Raw genomic sequence first — 18,367 nt, 5'->3', positions numbered from 1 at the left:
CACATTAGACACTTTCATATTTCTCGTCCACACTTGTATTTTTCAGGCCCGTTCCAATGCACATTAAAAACATTAAAATTGATCTGTTACTTGGCTGGCACCAAACTTTAGCTGGCCACTTATGCGTGCTTTGGGAATCGAGTCAAAAAATGTGCAAAGTGTGAGGGGAAAAAAGTGTGGAGTATGAGAGAAAAAGGACAGAAGTGCAGAAAGAGAGAGTGCAAAGTGAGGGGAAAAGTGCAAAGTGTGAGGGGAGAAAGTGCAGAGTAATGGGAAAAGTGTGAAGTGTGAGGAAAAAAGGGCAGAGGCAGGAGAAGTGCAGAGTGTGGGGAAAAGTGCAAAGTGTGAGGGGAGATAGGGCAAAGTGTAAAGGAAAGAATGCAATTGAAAAAGTGCAAAGTGTGAGGAGGAAAGTGCAAAATATGAGGAGGAAAATGGAAAGTGTGAGGGAAAAGAGCAAAGTGAGAGGGGAAAAAGTGCAGAGTGAGAGAAAAAGGGCAAAGGTGCAGAAAAAAATGCAAAGTGAGGGGAAAAGTGCAGTGTGAGGGGGACAGTGCACAGTGTGAGGGGAAGAAGTGCGAAGTGTGAGGGGAAAAGTGTGAAGTGTGAGGGAAAAAGCAAAGTGAGAGGGGAAAAAGTGCAGAATGTGAGAGAAAAAGGGCAATAGTGCAGAAAAAAGTGCAAAGTGAGGGGAAAAGTGCAGTGTGGGGGGAAGAAGTGCACAGTGTGAGGGGAAAAGTGCAAAATGTAAGGGAAAAATGGAAAGTGTAAGGGGAAATAGAGCAAAGCGTGAAGGGAAAAGTGCAAAATATGGAGAGGAAAAGTGCAAAATACGGAAAGGAAAAGTGGGAAGTGTGGGGGAAAGAAGCACAAAGTGTGAAGGGAAAAAGGTTCTGAAAGTGAAGGGGAAAGTGCAATGAGGGAAAATGTTCCGTGTGTGAGAGAAAAATGTGAAAAGTGGGAGAGGAAAATGTCCAGTGTGAGGGAAAGTGGACAAAGTGAGAAGGGAAAAGGGAGAGGCCTGAGGGAGAGAGGAGGATGAGGAGCTCTTGCCTTCTTCAGCGGGAGGTGTCTCAGTGGCACTTGAGTGAGTTGTGTTGAACATTTAAATTGGCCAGATACCTCAGGAAAAAGGAGGTATTTTTATGTTTGGCTGATTTTAAGTGTTTTAGTAAAGCACTACCGAGTGACCCCATAGGGAGGGAAATTGTAATTAATCAGATAAATTAGAGAAGAGGTGTTTGAAGGGGAAAAAAAAAAAAATTTCTTGTGCTGGCAAGAAAAAAAGCCCTGCAGAGAGAAGGGTCTCACTGAGGGCTGTAGCTGCTGACATGCCTTCTGCTGTGCTTATACAGATGTGAGTTCCATCCCAAGAAGAGACATCAGATCAAATTTAACATGGCAGTAGTGAGTGAAAAAGGCAAGCCAATTAACTCTACAACTTGAAGTATATAAAGCGTACTAGATATTTTTGGAAGTTTCATCAAAATTTTAGGGCTAAGGTAATTTTAATTTAAAAAAGCCGAAAAAAGGAAAGGAAAAAATGGGAATTTGTCATGTCTCTGTGTGTTTGCACTATGTGTCTCTTGTCTCTCTGACTTTTTATGCCTAAACACATCATTAAATCTTTCTATTATATATCCAAGATAAAAGATGACAACTGTAATGGAAACAACTGATCACATATTATTTTTTTCTTGCCAGTGTCTGTGTAAATGTGTAATATGTTTAAGGAAACAGAGAACAAATCTTAGCAGTTAATTGAGGCTATTTTTTTTTATGACTGTCCACCAAGGATCATCCTCTCTGCAGTTGGCCTCAGAATATCATTGACATTGGTCACAAACAATCTACTCTTTTAATATCCAGGACACAAAGCCCCTTTGACATCTGCCATCTCCGTTCTGCAGACAAACTCTCACGGGTGCAATATTGGCTGTAATTGAACTTGCTAATTGCTTCACTTTCTGAAATGCTGACTGCTTAATTGGGATTAGGGGAAATAGCGTTCCAGAGCCATGGGCTCAAGCAAGTGTGTAACTCAGAAGCTGCCTAATTATACGTGTGAATAATGCTCACTGTGATTTATGATAATACCAGTGGCAATGCACAGGAGGACCGTCTCCATCAGAAAAACAAGGCCCCTGTTTGTGAGGTACACTCTGAGGATTGAACACACAGAACACTTTGAGAACCTTGAAAGTGACACCTGCATGAATCAGCCTATCTGTATAATAAAATGCAAGTAGCAGCTGTCCTGTTCGGATCTTAACTGTTCTTTCCTCTGTTGTTTTACTTGGTATGGATAAACACCACATGCTCTGCCTAGTCCCAGTAAACTTGGTGCAGAGTGTTCTCTTAGGTGGTTTATAGGTCAAGCTAACTCCATTTTAGCACCTGGTACTGTTGGCATTCTCTGGTAGATTCATGCAGTAGAAAAGTTGTTCCTAAACCTTTAGTTTCATAAAAAACCTCAGTGGTGGGGTTTTCTTCCTGATTTTCACCTACTTGCATTTTTCTTGTGGAAAGGAAAGTACATGGGCCTTCATCTCTGGATGATTAGTTTCCCTGTAACAAACCAGCTGTGGATTGCCCTCATATTACAGCCTTAAAGTAGTGGATGGACTTGATGTTTTTCTTTCCAACCATCTTACAATTGTTGTCATAAGAATGAATGGTAACTGCATTGCTCTGTATTGTCACTGCCTTTCTTGTCATATGAATAAGTTCTTTTAGTGCTGCCAGCCTTGGGTTGTTATGAAAATGAGGATCTGCACTTAAGACTGTTATATCTTTTCCTCTCTGAGCAAGAGGCAAGTCAGGTCCAAGCACAGATTTTAAGTAAATGCTTTACATGCAATATTTGCATCATGTGATTACAAGCTTTAAAAAACAAAAAACAAAAAACAAACAAACAAAAAAAAAAAAAAACAAAACAAAACAAAAAAAAAACCAAAAAAAAAAAGAGCAGGGTTGTAAGTTTGTATGTTTTAGTATAAAAAGGGATTGATCCTGAAAGGAAAGAGTAGCAGAGTCAGGAGTAGAACTGAAATCTTCAGTTTTTCAATGCTATCAACAGGCAAATGAGATTTTGCTTTAACTGACTGTGTAGAATATTTTGGGTTGCGCACAAGAGGTATGAAATTCTCATTGTTGGGAGTCACCAAACATGTACTTCAGAGATACAGAAGATCTGTTTTACTGTAGGCAGGAGCTGAAATAACTAAAGATATGTGGTTGAGTAAATCAACAGATGAAACCTAGACAAAATAGCAAAAAATATCAGGCAAAGAAAAATGTCTCATATTTGTTCAGTTAAGCAATAATCTTCAGTTATAGGCTACCGGATTTCTTTTTAGTCTAAATGTACAAATTGACACCCTAAAGTCAACTTTATGCAGAAGGCTTGACAGCAGAAGTCCTCCTGATGTAATAAGAGCAGCTCCACTGAGATCAATGGGGATATTTAAGCTGAGGATAGGACTCAGCTTTCTAATTTGACAGCAGCATATGAAATGATCATTTCTGCTGGCACTCCAATGAGATATGAATTAGGAGACAAATATAAAAATTACAAAGCAAATCTAAGTTCCCACTTGAAAGGTAGTTCATACACATGCTGAACCAAACTCAAAAGAGATCAGAGTTACCTGTGTTTGTGGCCCTCTACAGGTTTCTTGGTTTCCTCTGGAAAGAGTATTTTGTTTTGTCCCCCAAAGACCCCTTTCCTTGATGGGCTTAGATTTATTTTCTCTGTTCTTTCTGTAATTCTGATTCCCCCATGCCCTTGATTTTCTGTAGATGCTGATTATGAAGTGATTTATCTTTGTTACAGCTAAAAGGCTATGTGTTACCTGCAACTTGAATGGCTGAAAATGAGGTAGTAGTAACAAAAGAGTATTTGCATAACTAGGTGAAGGCCAGGCTGATGATTATATGCTCTTTCACATGTGCTTTTGTGTAAGTGTGTATTGAATTTATCTGCATGTCACAAAATCTGCAGCTGAAACTAATTGGTGCTTTCCCTGGGTCTGTGTTTCTCTCAGGACAGATATCCGTGGATGGATTTATGCGGTATCTGAGTGGAGAAGAGAACGGTGTTGTTCCACCTGAGAAACTGGATTTAAATGAAGATATGTCTCAACCACTGTCACACTATTTCATCAACTCCTCACACAACACCTACCTCACAGGTACAGCAGTGTTGGAGAGATCTAATTTCTTATCTTACAGAAATTCTGAGCATATTTTCAGTGGTAACATAAAATACACTAAAAACATCAACATTAAACAGATGATGGAGTTTAGTTTTCAGGAAGACAAGGGTGGCAGTTGATTTTTGTTGTAGCTGCAACACAACTGCATCAAATACACTTTTTTTAACAGGTGAGCAGCAGTTGCATTATTCAGGTAAGGCCTGGTCAGAAGCCCAGTGAAGTCCCTGGAAAGTTTCCCTCAACTTAGATGGGATTCCAGATTAAGGTCCATCTTTAGGGAGGAGAATGAACATTGTACTTTTTATGACAACAAAGATAGCCAGACAAGTGTGCAAAGCAGAATACGGGAAACATCTCTGTAGCTCATAAATTTGCCCCTAAACATTAAATCTGGCAGTTTGTTGTGCTCCATGAAACATGCTTTGATTCAGAGGTTAGGGAGGTTCCAACATGGCACATAACTTTCTGACAGCCCATAAATGCAAGGAGTGGAAATCTGTTCCCTGACACTATCTAACATCTGAGCTGAAATTTTTAGGTGCTGTCATGTTTTTAAAAAGGCTGAGCAACCAGAAGCTCCCGTTAATTAGAGTTACAGTCTGAACTGTACTGACTGCACAGCAAGGTTATCAATGCTTTAAGACTCCGAAAAAGCTAAGGCAGTTTATGAATTCAACTTTTGGCATTCATTTTCTAGTCCAAGGTTCTGTTAACTTGTGAGAAAATAATTGTAAATTTACTATTTTAGTTTGGTTTACATAGGAACAAATGTTTGGGGCAAGTAGATGTGCACAGGGAATTCTCTCCTGTTTGATTTGATGTTTGCTTTGTCTTGTCATGTTTGCTAGTGACTTAGCATTATGTTAAATTTTAAAAAATGATGCTGCACTGAGTGCTAAAAATGTGGCTTATGCATAACGTAGGCTTTTTAATGCTATTAACAGACTGGCCTTAACTGACCAACTCCTTCAGAAAGCCAGCATGCCAAAACATAAACAACGGCAGGCAGTGGTGATGCCCAGTTTAAACAGACCTCATGGGAGTTATTTTCATCTGCTTTATGTTTGTTACAGCTCTTTCTCCAGCACCTTCGCGTGCTTTCAGGGAGTGAATGAACTGTCATTGTTTCCATTAGACACCATTTTTCAAGGGTTTATATCTCGGCTGTAAAATGTGTTTTGTGCTAGAACTTGTCACATAAGTATTTGTTTTGACAGCTATTTTCTTTCTCTGAATTAAAAGAAAAGAAAATCAGTGTGGTCGCATTTAAGTTATGATTCCAATATGCAGAAATTTATGCTCTTTGGTGGAGCAAAGACATGGCCAAAGCTAAAGTAATTTTTAACTATGATGTTTTGCAGACCTCTTACCTCCAATATGGACTTCATTCTGTCACTGAGTATTAGTTGGTGCTTAAGCCAAATGCTGCAGCTTTATACAGATATTCTGGAAGAAAACAGTAAAGCTGTAGTACGAAAGTAAGAAGCACAGGCCCACAGGAGGTTTAAAGACAATGCAATTTAAAGTTGATCTGAAGAGATAAAAGACTGCTCTCTCCTCTACCAGCAGGAATTTATAGCCAGTTCCATACTGCAGATTTTTATCAGGGCTGGTCAGGACAGAGATGTGTTCCAAAGGTCTGGAGGCACAGAAGCCAAAACCCAAAGAATTAAGGATGGGAATTCATGATTAGTCCAACCTATTCTGATTTTTTTAACTGCAGTACGAGTGACCTCACATGCTTAATTATTTACCTTGACACTTGCTAAATTTGCTTTGACTTGTATGTGAAAATCTGCAAATCATCCCAGATTGCATCTACAGGTTTCTTTGCCTGCATTTCCAAGTAACTTCAGAGGCTATATTTGGAAACATGATCTTCAGTCTTAATTTGACAAAATATTCCTATCTTAGTAAACTGGGGGGAGTAAAGCATGGTAAACTCAGGAAAGAAGTTTGAAACTCTTTCCAATTCCTTGTCAGAGTGCGTGTTTTCACATTTACAGGCACAAACCACAAGCCCTTCCCTTTTAGTGGGTTCATTATCTTCAGTGAATGTGTGGCAGCTGGCTGACAATGGGATTAATGATTTGATTTTTATCTGTGCATTACAAGAACTGAAAGCCTTGGATTTTGCTCTGAGCCTAGATCAGATACAGCAATCACATTCCCATTTGCTTTCTTCCAGCAAGGAAGTAAAATTAATAAAATTAATGGTGACAGGCTATTCCTTTTCCCCAAAAGAGTTTGAAGGATCTGCTCAAGTGCTCATGGCTTTGGAAGGGAAGCCTTGGAAGCACCTTTGCCCTGATTGAGACCATGAAATAGCAACTAGTCATGTCATAATTACCAGGACAATAAGAAAGCCATTCAGTCTGGCAATACTTTATGATTACTGTGCTTAATGCCCTACCAATTATCTTTCCCTTTGTTAGTTTTTTTTAACCCAGAAAAAGCGTGCACAAAGAAGCAACATTATAACATAAAAAGAAACATGTGCACACTCTCAATTTATTTTTAATTATGCTGATCATTTTCCTAGCCTTTAGTAGAAACCCTTGGCAGTACATCAAGTCCTGATTATTTATTTAGAAGTGTTACTGCTTTCTTTTTCTTAGGGAAATGTAATTTTTAAGACCAAAGGTAAAAATCCACAAAGAAAGAAGTGATTTGTAGCGAACCTGGGCTAACTTAAAGAAATGTCATCTTTTAGAAACTTTTTTTACTGTCTGATTATTTTTTCTCACAAGTATCATATTTATTTCTTTTTTCCCTTGAACGCTTAAAGTGCAACTCTGCTTTTTTCTGGCATCTCACCTCCGGTTTCTGCTGTGGTCACAGTGCGGAGTGACTTTGCAACATTTCTTTCAGCAGCACCCAAAAGTCAGAGACAAATGATGACATATCACACTCAGCCTTGCATACTTTGCTGGCTGTGCAATTTGCTGTTGTATATGGGAAATGCAAAATATGAAAATCACACGCCTGTAACACGTTTGGCTAAAAGGAACAATGATATCAGCAGTAGGTTGCTGAGGTATCCGCTGAGCACACACAGCCAATGTGGGACTATCCTGTTCACCCTCAGCATGTGCTTCCCTGCTTACAATCTGGTATTTCAGTTCTTTCTAGTCTCATGAGGGGCATGTTCTCTTTGTTGCTGTCTGTGACCTCTCATCTACCATCCTCCAGCTTTTCTGTTCTCAGTGATTCCTCAGTCCTCACTGTTCCTGCTTATTATCTGCATTCAGCACTTCCTTGAAACCTTCTTCACCTCCAAAGCTTCCAGAACAGTTTCCAAGCTGACAGCACCATATGGAAGGGATGGATGGCTGGGTGATACCATCGTGCTGCCGGGCACACATCCTGCTTTGGTCCAGTGTAAAGTGTTAAAAACAACAGGCAGGGCTGAGAGCCTTATTCTGACTGACGTACAAGCAGGAGCAGAGTATGTCACAGTGTGGGGTCTGATCTGCTTGGCCTGTGCATGGTGAAATAGCTCAGGAGGAAAATAAATTCAGATAAATGTGCTGTGTGTAAAACAATCTCAGCTGCCAGCACCTTGTGTGGCTGCAGGAGTGAGGAGCCAGGCTCCCAGCAGTTTGGGGCTCTGAGTTTGCATACTGCAAACCCCAGTGTATGATCCAAGGCACTGATTGCTTCTCCAGGACTTGCGTGGAGAGAGGAGATTCAGCAACTCATGTTTGTGCATGGCAGAGGGAGGATACAGGCACCTCATGCTGGGAGAAAGTGCTGGGAGGGAGGGAAGAAGCAGCCTCTGGTTCTAGAATAGTGAAGAGTCAGGTGATTCCAAATACCTGGATCCAAAAATCCCCCAGTTGGGGAGGAAAGATATCTTAAATAGATTGCAACTATGTTTTAAGTCCTTGTATTTCAAATAACTTTCGCTTGGAAAAACAGTGGTGGATGAACCCATCAAGGGTGCACTTCCTGAGAAATGAGCAGCTTAAAGCTGTAGAAGTGTGGAACTGCTCTGTGTGGGGAAACATGGGTCATGTCCTCAGCTTAGATCAACCAGCACTGGCACATTTTGCATAGCATCCTGTCAGGTATCATTTGGCCAATTATATTTTTCAGAAATGTGAATTTTTCTCAAAATCCATTTCTCCTTAGCCCATAGAGAATTATGGGATGCAAATGTTATCTATGGTATTACTGTAGACACTGCTTGTATTGTAGAAGGGAATACATAATGCTTTCAATTTCCAGTATTAAAAAATTGATCTGTACTCAGGCTATTAAAAATAGACTGGAAGTGTTCCCTTTGTGTCTGTGTTATCACATTTTGGAATACAAAAGGGGTATTTTAAAATAAATGCAAATAGCGACTCACACAATGGAAATTTCTAAATAATATATGCAAAAAAACATTTGAGGGAACATTCCTCATATTCTGTATTTTAGAAAAACAAGCTGTTGGGACTATTAAAACATGTGCTAGCATTTTACACTCTGCCTGGGAGTCTTTCTGAAGATTTTATGGTTCAGAGGTTGAATATCCTCTTATCCTTTGCAGGAATCCTTCCAAAACGTCTGAGCCTTATTAATAAGGTAGTGTGGGAAGTGTCATATGGCAAGTGATGCATGTCATGATTTTCTTAAGCACTTTTGAAGGTGAAGGATCTTGGAGCCCAAAACACTTAGCAGTGATAACCACCAGGAGTCTCTCAGGAAATAGAGTTTGTTAATCATAGAATAGTTTGTTAATCCAAACTCAAAATGCTCTGAGGGAAAAGAGAGACAACATTAGAACAGTTTTCTAAGTGAAAGTGATTTTTTAGGCAGTAGAGTTCAATGGATCCCTATGAGAGCCAGGATTTCCTAGGCAGATGCTTAGGGATGAGTACATGGAAATGTGAGTTGTTATTCTCTGATCCATGCTTATGCTTGTTTGCTTCCTGCAAAGAAAAAGAGCCACTACTTAACCCAGACATTGGAATTGCACCAAAAAGGCTTTTGTGTGAATAAAGATAATCTTCCATAACCAAAGGTGAAACAGGAAAAAGCTAAATTCCAAAAACAAAAAAAAGAGACTCGTCACTTTGCTGACTCCATTTGGATTTTCAGAGCTTTCCAGCACTGGCCAGTTTCTTCTGTTATTAACAGATATTTGCCATTGGTTCCAGCAGAAAGTGAGAATTCTTATGGATTTCAACAGGAGTAATGTTAATACCTTGTGGAGTATGTATGATTGCTCCAGCTCATGTATCAGACAGAAACTGTAAACAGGGATTTTCAAATAAGAACGGTTCTGTTACAGTTTTAGTACAAGGTAAAAACAGAGCAAAGGCAGACAATGCTGTTTTGTGAAGCAAATCCCAAAATGTGTATTTCCCAGCATAAAACCTAAACATGGAATCGCAGAGACAATAAAATGAGGATTAATCTGCATTATATTATATGCCAGTCTAGATGAAGTATTTATATGTCCCCAGTCAGCAAAGAATCTTTGCTGTAAATGAGCTCACTGCCTCCTTAAAAAGAAAATTAATTTCCTTCAAGAAATCCGGGAAGATCTTCTCAGGAAGTCTGCTAGAAGGCAGGAAACTGCATGCATTTTCTTCACATCTCATAGAAGCACAAAGCCATTCTTCCATTACTGTTACCTCTCTGCTGCAAGAAATTTGTGTCTGAAGGACTGCAAACCTGTTGCAGCAGATGAAGACAACCTGGCTGGATATCCTTCCCTGAATCCCACTGGACTTCTTTGTTGGCTTGGGTTGAGAATTTTTTTTTTTATGTTTCTTTTTTAATACTTCCCAAGTTTGGAAAAAATGAATTTTCCTTCTTAATTTTTAGATTTATAATATCTCATTATTGGAAAAGGACAGTTTAATTGAATTTTCTCTCTACATAATACAGTATCACATCAGGAAATTTAACTGACCAACTCATTGCAGTGGTTAGCATATTAAATATTGATTTGAGACCTAATGATGGTGCCATTAGTGTCTGCAGGGGGTTTGTTTCATCTTGTACTAAACTGCGTTGCATGTTGTGAGAAAATGTGGTCTTGGTCTCCTGAGTTGCCTCTGAATTTCACACTGCTTGTCAAGGGATAAAATCTCATAGAACTAAGCTTTTTTATTATTATTATTTTATTTCATGTATTTGGTGCTGCTCGTCAGAAGCTTTTGAGCTGGCTTCAGCTGGGTTATTTCTCTGTTTGACTGAGGGCAGGATCCGAACCATGACACTGACTGTGCCAAAGTAATTTCCGTTGCGTCTTTGTGTTCCTTGGAATGTTACTCCTCTCAGCCGAGGGTAAAAGCTGCTGTGAACTCTGATTATTGTTAGATCAGTTGTATCTATTCCTGAGGCCCAAAATGACTTCCCTTTCTTTGTGTTCTGTCCCAGCTGGACAGCTGGCTGGCAACTCCTCGGTGGAGATGTACCGGCAAGTGCTCCTGTCGGGCTGCCGCTGTGTGGAGCTGGACTGCTGGAAGGGACGCACAGCAGAGGAGGAGCCGGTCATCACACATGGGTTCACCATGACAACTGAGATATCCTTCAAGGTACAGCACTGCAGCACACTGATGTAGCTGGTTTAGCTGGGGAGGGCTCTTTTTGTGCAAAACTATCACAGATATAGCACTGCGAAGGTGGGAGGGGCAGAAATGTGAGGGCAAAAAGATGCTGTAAGAGGAAATTACAGAGCAGCTGCAGACTTGTTGGAAGAGAAGAGAAGAGAAAAGAGAAGAGAGGAGAAGAGAAAAGAGAGGAGAAGAGAAAAGAGAAGAGAGGAGAAAAGAGAAGAGAGGAGAAGAGAAAAGAGAAAAGAGAAGAGAAGAGAAGAGAAGAGAAGAGAAGAGAAGAGAAGAGTAGAGTTGCAGCATTTGGACCTTGCATGGGGAGAGAGGGTCCTTGTGGTCATGGCAGTGTGAGGAAAAGGGATTATGTGGTGTGATAGCACTGCCATCTGGGGACTGGGCTCCATGCCCAGGTCCATGGTCCTGTGCACGTCCCTGCAGCAAATCTCACAGGGAGAGAACCAGCCAAGGCCAGAGCCAGGACTGAAGGACCAGGCACAGCCACCACAACTGGTTCTGCGCAGAGACAAATGGGGGTGTGAAGGCATTGTTGGGTTACATCTCCACAGGACAGAGCTGGAGGCCACAGGATTTGGACAGCAATAACCAACACATCAGTTCACTCCTTCTCTCTTCTCTGCTTGGTCACTGGGAGTAGGAGGTGAAAGTCCTGAACTGAGGCAGGAAACAGCAGCTAGATCTCAACAATTTGCAAGCCTTTAAATTCCTGTGGGCAGAGAATATGGTGCTCACGGCCAGATGGGCAGGCTCCATCCACAGGACCCAGACACTCAGCATTATATTTAGAAAAGATCAATAAGTGTATGTGCACTGTTATCCTTATCCCTGGTACTTGGGATCAGATCTGAAGCACTGGAGGGTGAAAAGGAAAAATTAGTATCTTTGGAGACTGTGAGGGGATATTTGTGTCTTGCAAACCCTAAACAAGTCATCTTTATTATTGAATTCCATCTTCCATTTCCTTTTCTACAGTATAAGGTAGAGACCTTACCCTTAGCAATAACCTTAGATTGTTATCATCTTGTTATTCTTAAAGATGTTTTTGATCTGGGGTGTTAGAGGAGCACAATGGAGGTGCTTTCCTGTAGTGTTAGGATTGGTAGTCAGCACAGCTTATAATGATACATCAGGAAATCATTTCTGAAGTGTGAAGAAATAATTCTTCTTCATCTGAGGCACTAACTCACCATGGAAATACATTTCTAGACTTAGCCATGTGCAATAATATGTGGGAAAATGTTCATTACTGACTTTGGTTATGTTGCAGGGATTACGTGTGGCTTGTATGCCAGCTACAGCTTTGAGACATTTCTCCCATACTTGAAACCTGTTGTTGGGTGGTTTTTCTTGCCTTCTAGTGCCTTTCTTTAGGGAAAAAAGCGAACAGTTCTGCCACAGACAGAACACCAAATTTCACTTGTACCAGAACACTCCTTTTTTTTCCAGTTTGCTTTCTCTATAATTCTTCCCTGATTGAGTTAATCACAGAAACACGTAAAACAACCTTCTTGCATGTTTGTTATTAACTTTCCAGTTACGTTTATGTGAAGCCAATTATGTTTACAGGCATGGGGTTTGATTGCTGGAAGTCCTTTAATTAAGGAAGATGGCTCTCGACTGCTTTGGTCATGAGCAGGAATTTAAAACAAAATTAATCTGATTTTTAAAAGGATTATTAGCAGGAACAAGGATTATCCTTGGTTATTTAAATGTTCAACCCTTGGCACTGTGCTGGCAGGAGAGATATTGGGAGGTATTTTAAACCTACTCAGGAGTATTTCATCAGTCATTTCAGGGCAGGCATTTTTTAATCCACACAGAAAAATGTGAAAAACATCTCGACTGCCGATTTCTTTTCACCACTCAAAGTGTGCTGCTTGGCTGGGGAGGAGCAAAATGGCAGTGAAATAATGTGTCAGGAGTGTGAGAATCAATTCATGTCTTGAATGCTGAATCATTTATCAGCTCACACTTTTGCCAGGACCACGGCACAAGGATTCTGCTCAGTCTGCCAGCTTTCACGGCCTCAGACAGATTTCCCGAAGTGCAGAGGCAGCAGCACTGTATGCTCCTCATCATTATGTTCCTGGGGTTTTTGGTTCCTTGGTTTTCCCCTTGCTCCATGTCTCAGAAATCCGTAAGGTTTTTCTCAGCTGAGGCTTGTGAGCTGCTGCTGGGGGGGATCCTACAGGGAACAGCCATATATGTCATGGCATACCCCGGAATCTCTGTGTGTGTAACCATATTTACACCTTGGAGACCACTTCAGGTGAGTCATTCTGCAGCTGGAGAGAAGTATGGAACCTGCCAGCTTGTTCCTCTCTGACCATGGAGCATTTACCTTCACTGAACCAGTGTCTGAGCTTTTCATCCTCAGATCTCATCACTTCCATCCTAATTCTACTCTTCCAGGTTGTTTTCCCCACTCATGCAGGATTCCATCCCCTTTTGCAGTGGGAAGGCAGTTGAAATTAAATGTGCCAAAAGAATGTACCAGAGGCTCAGTTTTTGTTTTAGGAAGTGGATTTCTTACTGATACACTTCTTAGTTGAGCCTCTAAAGTACAGAAAATGAACAAGAGGAATCCCCAGAGAAAGCTTGTTTAAAATAAATACGTCTTTTAGGTTTTAGTCATCCTTAAGATTTGGCATGGCAGAGACTTATGGGTTCTTAGAAACTCCGGAGTTTGCCAGCAATGCATATGAAAAGTCTTCAGTGTTTTTTGTTCTTTTGGAAGAGAGATTTGTTCCAAGAGGGAAACATTTCATCATTTGTAACAATGAGTGCATTTATTGTGCACCCCACTAAAATCATCATTATCAAATGACTTTTTTACTGGATTTAGGGTTTCCATTTTCCATAGAGCTGAAAGGAAACTTTACGGAAGTTTCCTTTTCTGAGTCCTCTGATAATTACCACAGAACCAACTGTTTTAATTAAGTAAAGATGTCTTTTTCCCCTTTTTTTGCTTTAAAGGGATTTCTGTTACCCAAAAAAAAAAAAGAGAGGGAACTAAAAAGTGAGTCAGAGGAGCTAAGGATTTTATGGATACGTGCTTGTGCTGATGATGTTTAGAAGATCTGCCTTTGTCAGAGCATGTTTATTATTGCACAGACTAGCACATGAAAGCCATAGCTGCAGGCATGGAACAACTCCACACAAAACCCAAGATTTACATTTAAGCTATTGATTTTGGCAGACATAGGTCATTTCTTGAGAAATGTGGTGCTTGAGACTCATCAGATGTTTTGGAGATTTGATCATAGTTCAGGTTGAAAAAAGTGGTTGTGGCAAGAGCACATCCAGAGCTTTTTGGGATGTTTGGGAAGGAAGGTCTATCTCAGGGAATGATTTCAGAGCTCACTGGGTCTTGCCTGTCTTCAAAGAATAAAACTCTCCTTCTTTAGAGAGGTAAATTTGTAACTGTGTTTATTTTGATTCTTTAGGAAGTAATAGAAGCTATTGCTGAATGTGCATTTAAGACATCACCCTTTCCAATCCTCCTTTCCTTTGAAAATCATGTGGATTCGTAAGTAATTACCACATTTTCTTGCCTGATGTTTCATTTTTGATAAGGTCTAGGCCTGGAATTGTGTGTGTGCACTTGTGACACAAACAACAGCTCTTATCCAAAAATGAACTTGTACCAGCCTCAGTAACCGCGATGATCAGAATGAATTGGGCCTGTTCTTAAAAACCTTCCTGAATCAGAACCTCTTGTATGAGAGAGGAAGTTTGATTGTGAGAGGTATTTTGTTAATGTTTCTGTCTCAGTGTGTCCTGCTGGAATGCAGCAATACTCCAAAGAAAACGAGGCAGTATTTCACCTGCTTGTGACCCTATTCTGTGCTATAAACATATTCAGAATTTGGTCTGTGTCTTGTGTCAGAAGCAGAGGCCAGAACCATGGACTTCCAGGATTGCAAAATAGGTGGCATGGATGGCCAGGAATTGTTCATTTCTGCCAAAAAAATAACAGTTTGCATAAGTTTATTTCATTTTCTTTTTTTTTTAGTTACAAGAAAAGTTACAATTTTTCCATGTAAGAAAAGAAAAATGAGAACACTTCTAGCTTTGTCCCAGTGATCTATTTTATTATTACAGTTCTGATTTTTTTTTTTTTTTACATTAACTTTGGTTTTGAATGCAGAAACCAGGTCTGCATAACATGTGCCTTAACTTGAATCGCCTTTTCCCCTTCTGTGTTTTTTTTTGCTGTGAAAAAATTTCCAACACTTCTGGAGGCACTTTAGACTTAGAAACTAATTTTTGGAGGTTTCTTGTTTTGTTTTGGGTTTTTATGGTTGGTTTGTTTGTTTGTTTGTTTTGTTTTCTTTTTTAATTTTTAAATTTTTTTTTCAATGTAAAATAAAAATATTCCTCGGGGCAGCTATGAATGTTTTTATACAAATCAGAAAAGATGGCACTTTTGGCACTTTTGTTTCTGAAAGAGGAAAAGGGTGAGGGCTAACTGCTTTTCCATTGTTTTAAGAAGAACATTCTCGTCATAAGGGAAGGAACTGGTAGAAGAAGCTATGTAAGAATGGTTTTAAAGAACAGATGTGACAATACTGATCAAAAATTATGTAGGTAGAAAAATCTAACATCTGAGAGCTGAGGTCCACTACCTGTATACCTCAGAGTGTAAATTTACCTTTTGTGGGCAAGTATGTGTTTGCTCTGCACACATTTCGAGGCCACATGGTTATGATTCAAACAGCTACCTCTTAAATCCTGCTTAGTTATTCCTGTCTTCCTCTGAAAGACCACACAGATGCTGGGTTTAATTTCCTTCTCTAATGGCTCCCTCATTTCTTTTTGGTGTATATTGTGTCCCTTTGGACTTGCTTGCACTCACCTACTCCTGTAGGTTTGAACTCACAGTGCTTCCAAATGCAACCTCTGGCCTTTAGGAAAGATCTCAACCATCATTTTTGAATGTATTACATTTCATACTCATTCTTCTGGATTTATTGTAATATACATTCACTGTGTTACTATAAGGCAAAAAAAAACCCAGCTAAATTATTTTAACCACAAGGGTTACATTTTTCTTCCTTTAAAGTCATTAAGACTTAAATCTTCAACTGTTCCAGGGTGATCTGTTCTATTTTAGGAAGATAAAGAACTAAAAAGATTTATGAAATAAACTCCTGTCAGATGGAAGTTATATACAAAAGTGGCTTTAAAATTATAAGATGAAACAGTGTCAGAATTAAAGGCTGTGTGACACAGCAGGAATGTGACAGAAAAGGAGCAGAGTTCCTGCTGCACTACTCTGTTATTTACAGTTTGCCCCGCAGAAGGCATTGGACCTTTCTCTCCAGAAACCTCCAGCCATGGAAAAATGGATTAACCTTATGTGTATTCTCTGATATTCTTTTCCATACACTGCTAAGACACAGCTTTTTAGCAAAGCAAGTTTGCAAAATCACTACCAAATGTTTTCTCTTTCTGAGGCTTTCCTGCTAGTGATTATTCTCTGCTATAGTAGATGATCAGATTTAATGGGTGTGTTTTCTGATTTTGCTTTGGCTGAAAATAATTTCTAGTTATTTTACCAACTGCTACAATTATCCCTTCATTCCTTCACTAGTTGCTGCAGAAATCTGCAATTAGTCATGCCACTCACAGAAAACTTCTCCTAATTTCATGGAATGCTCCTTTTGTCTTTTCATTTACTTGGAATGTTGTTTTTCTCCTAGATCTTAAAGCTGGGATTTGCCCTAAATGTTAACAAAAAATGCTGATGTTTTTATAGAGTTGCTGTCAAACAAATCCTTTTTTATCAATTCCTACTTCTAGAGGACCAAACATTTTTTCTGATTTTCAAGCTGCAAGAGTCGTTTGTGAAATTCTTGTCCCCTAGAAATTTTGGCATTGGCTTTAACAAAAATATGGTTTTAGCCTGTGTTCTGTATTCCTGGCTTTTAAACAGACTGCAATTATCAGAGGTAAATATGTTTCACATTACCACTGTAGAGATGACAGTGCTAATCACCACTGGACTTAAAATGCAATTTTTCTTCCTTCTGGTTTATGTTCATGAGAGTATTTTGGACACTCTCTGTCCACCTAGGGGAAAAATCACTTACTAGCACATTGTGTAAATCATCTCATTTGCTTTCCTTTGGTGTTTTTCCTAAAAGGGCTCCTCTCCAATATCTTTATGGCACATTAAGGATTTTTATTTTCTTTACTGTAACTCCACTATTAGTGTATTCTTTCTTGTCTGTTTATATGCAATAAAAACTTTCGAAAAGGAGCAAGCATGTAACTTTTAGACAACATAAAATATTATGCGTGCCATCATTTATAGTGAAGTCAAAATGTGCACACTGAAAAAAAGACCACTAAGAAAAGCTGTGGTTCTGTGAAAAAAACAGAGAAGTGGCCTGAAAATGTTGAAAAGACCTCAAGAAGACCTTGACGTTTGAAATGGGGCTTGCAAGACGATAAGCAATCTGCAAATCTGAAAGCAGACACTCTATAATTAGAAATGCACTGATGACATAGCAAAAAGGTTAAGTGATCCTTGAGCAGTATCCATATAAGATTGCTTCCAAGATTAAATTTAATTACAGTTATTCATACTGCTGGTTGCTGGCTGGAATTGTCGCTTCAAATATTAACAGGATTTTTATCACTTTTTCATCCCACACTTCAAATTATTTTAGACTCTTCTGGGAAGCATCTGTGCCTTTGTCTTATGCAGGGGAAGTATCTCTGCAGAAGTGATAAAAATGTAATGTTGGGAGCAGTAGTTGTGCCAAAAAGCCTCTGTGGTTGACCTTTGTAATAGGCACGATACAAACACAGTAAAACAAAGTGCAAGCAATACAATAATGGTAATGAAAACATTTCTTAATCTTCTTTATATTTCTGTATCTCCAGGTATCATGTTCCCCCTCTATCTCCCCTGGCACATTTTGGGGGCATATATAATTAGTCTCTGTGCTACCTGTCCATGTCCACACAGGGAAAATCATAAAGCAGATAAAGTCAGCTCTTTTCAGACAATCAATTTTCACTACAATGCATGAATGCTGAGAGAATTTCTAGTAACAGTAGATGTGGACCAAGAAATACCTGGGTTTTGACTTCATAACTAAATCGGGGGAATGTACTGATTTAGAAAATTTGGTATTTCTGTTGCTCTGGTTCATAATTTCCAAAGAATGGAAAATAAAAAAAAATTGGTATTCCAACTTTTTTTAAAAGACTTCAGTAGGGCTATGGAATCTGCTGTTCTTAATGATCTCTCCCTTGCAACAATACATACATAGATATGTATATTAGGGAGAGAGAGAACACAAAAATCTACCACACAGTTAAATGCTGGTACTCCTAAATATTTTTTTATTCCCTCTTAGGAGCTTTTTAAAGTATCTGTACACATAGTCCACTTCACAAATTCAAGTAATTTTGTAATGTCACGATTTTCCTCCTTTGGCCTTGTTTAGTACCTCAAGGGTTTTTTATGGTATTAAAACCCATTAGTTTTTCACGTAATTTTTCTACTTTCTGCCTCTGGGATGCAGTGACACTGGAATTTATACGCTGAACCAACATAATGTT

At 39.3% G+C, this 18,367-nt stretch overlaps 1 protein-coding gene across 3 annotated transcripts in view; it reads left to right on the top strand.

Moving 5' to 3' along the window:
* Positions 1-18,367, top strand: part of PLCB1 (phospholipase C beta 1) — a 352,437-nt gene that overhangs the window by 242,059 nt on the left and 92,011 nt on the right. For all 3 annotated transcript variants that reach the window (XM_032103715.1, XM_032103716.1, XM_032103717.1), the window contains exons 10-12: positions 4,047-4,193; positions 10,596-10,753; positions 14,236-14,318. In XM_032103715.1, the coding sequence (XP_031959606.1) occupies positions 4,047-4,193; positions 10,596-10,753; positions 14,236-14,318 (388 nt within the window). The remainder of the gene's footprint in view (positions 1-4,046; positions 4,194-10,595; positions 10,754-14,235; positions 14,319-18,367) is intronic.

The sequence above is a fragment of the Corvus moneduloides genome, chromosome 3, assembly GCF_009650955.1.
Source record: "Corvus moneduloides isolate bCorMon1 chromosome 3, bCorMon1.pri, whole genome shotgun sequence".
NCBI lineage: Eukaryota > Metazoa > Chordata > Aves > Passeriformes > Corvidae > Corvus > Corvus moneduloides.
The sequence above is the reverse complement of the archived record's forward strand: the minus strand, read 5'-3'. Positions and strand labels throughout refer to the sequence as shown.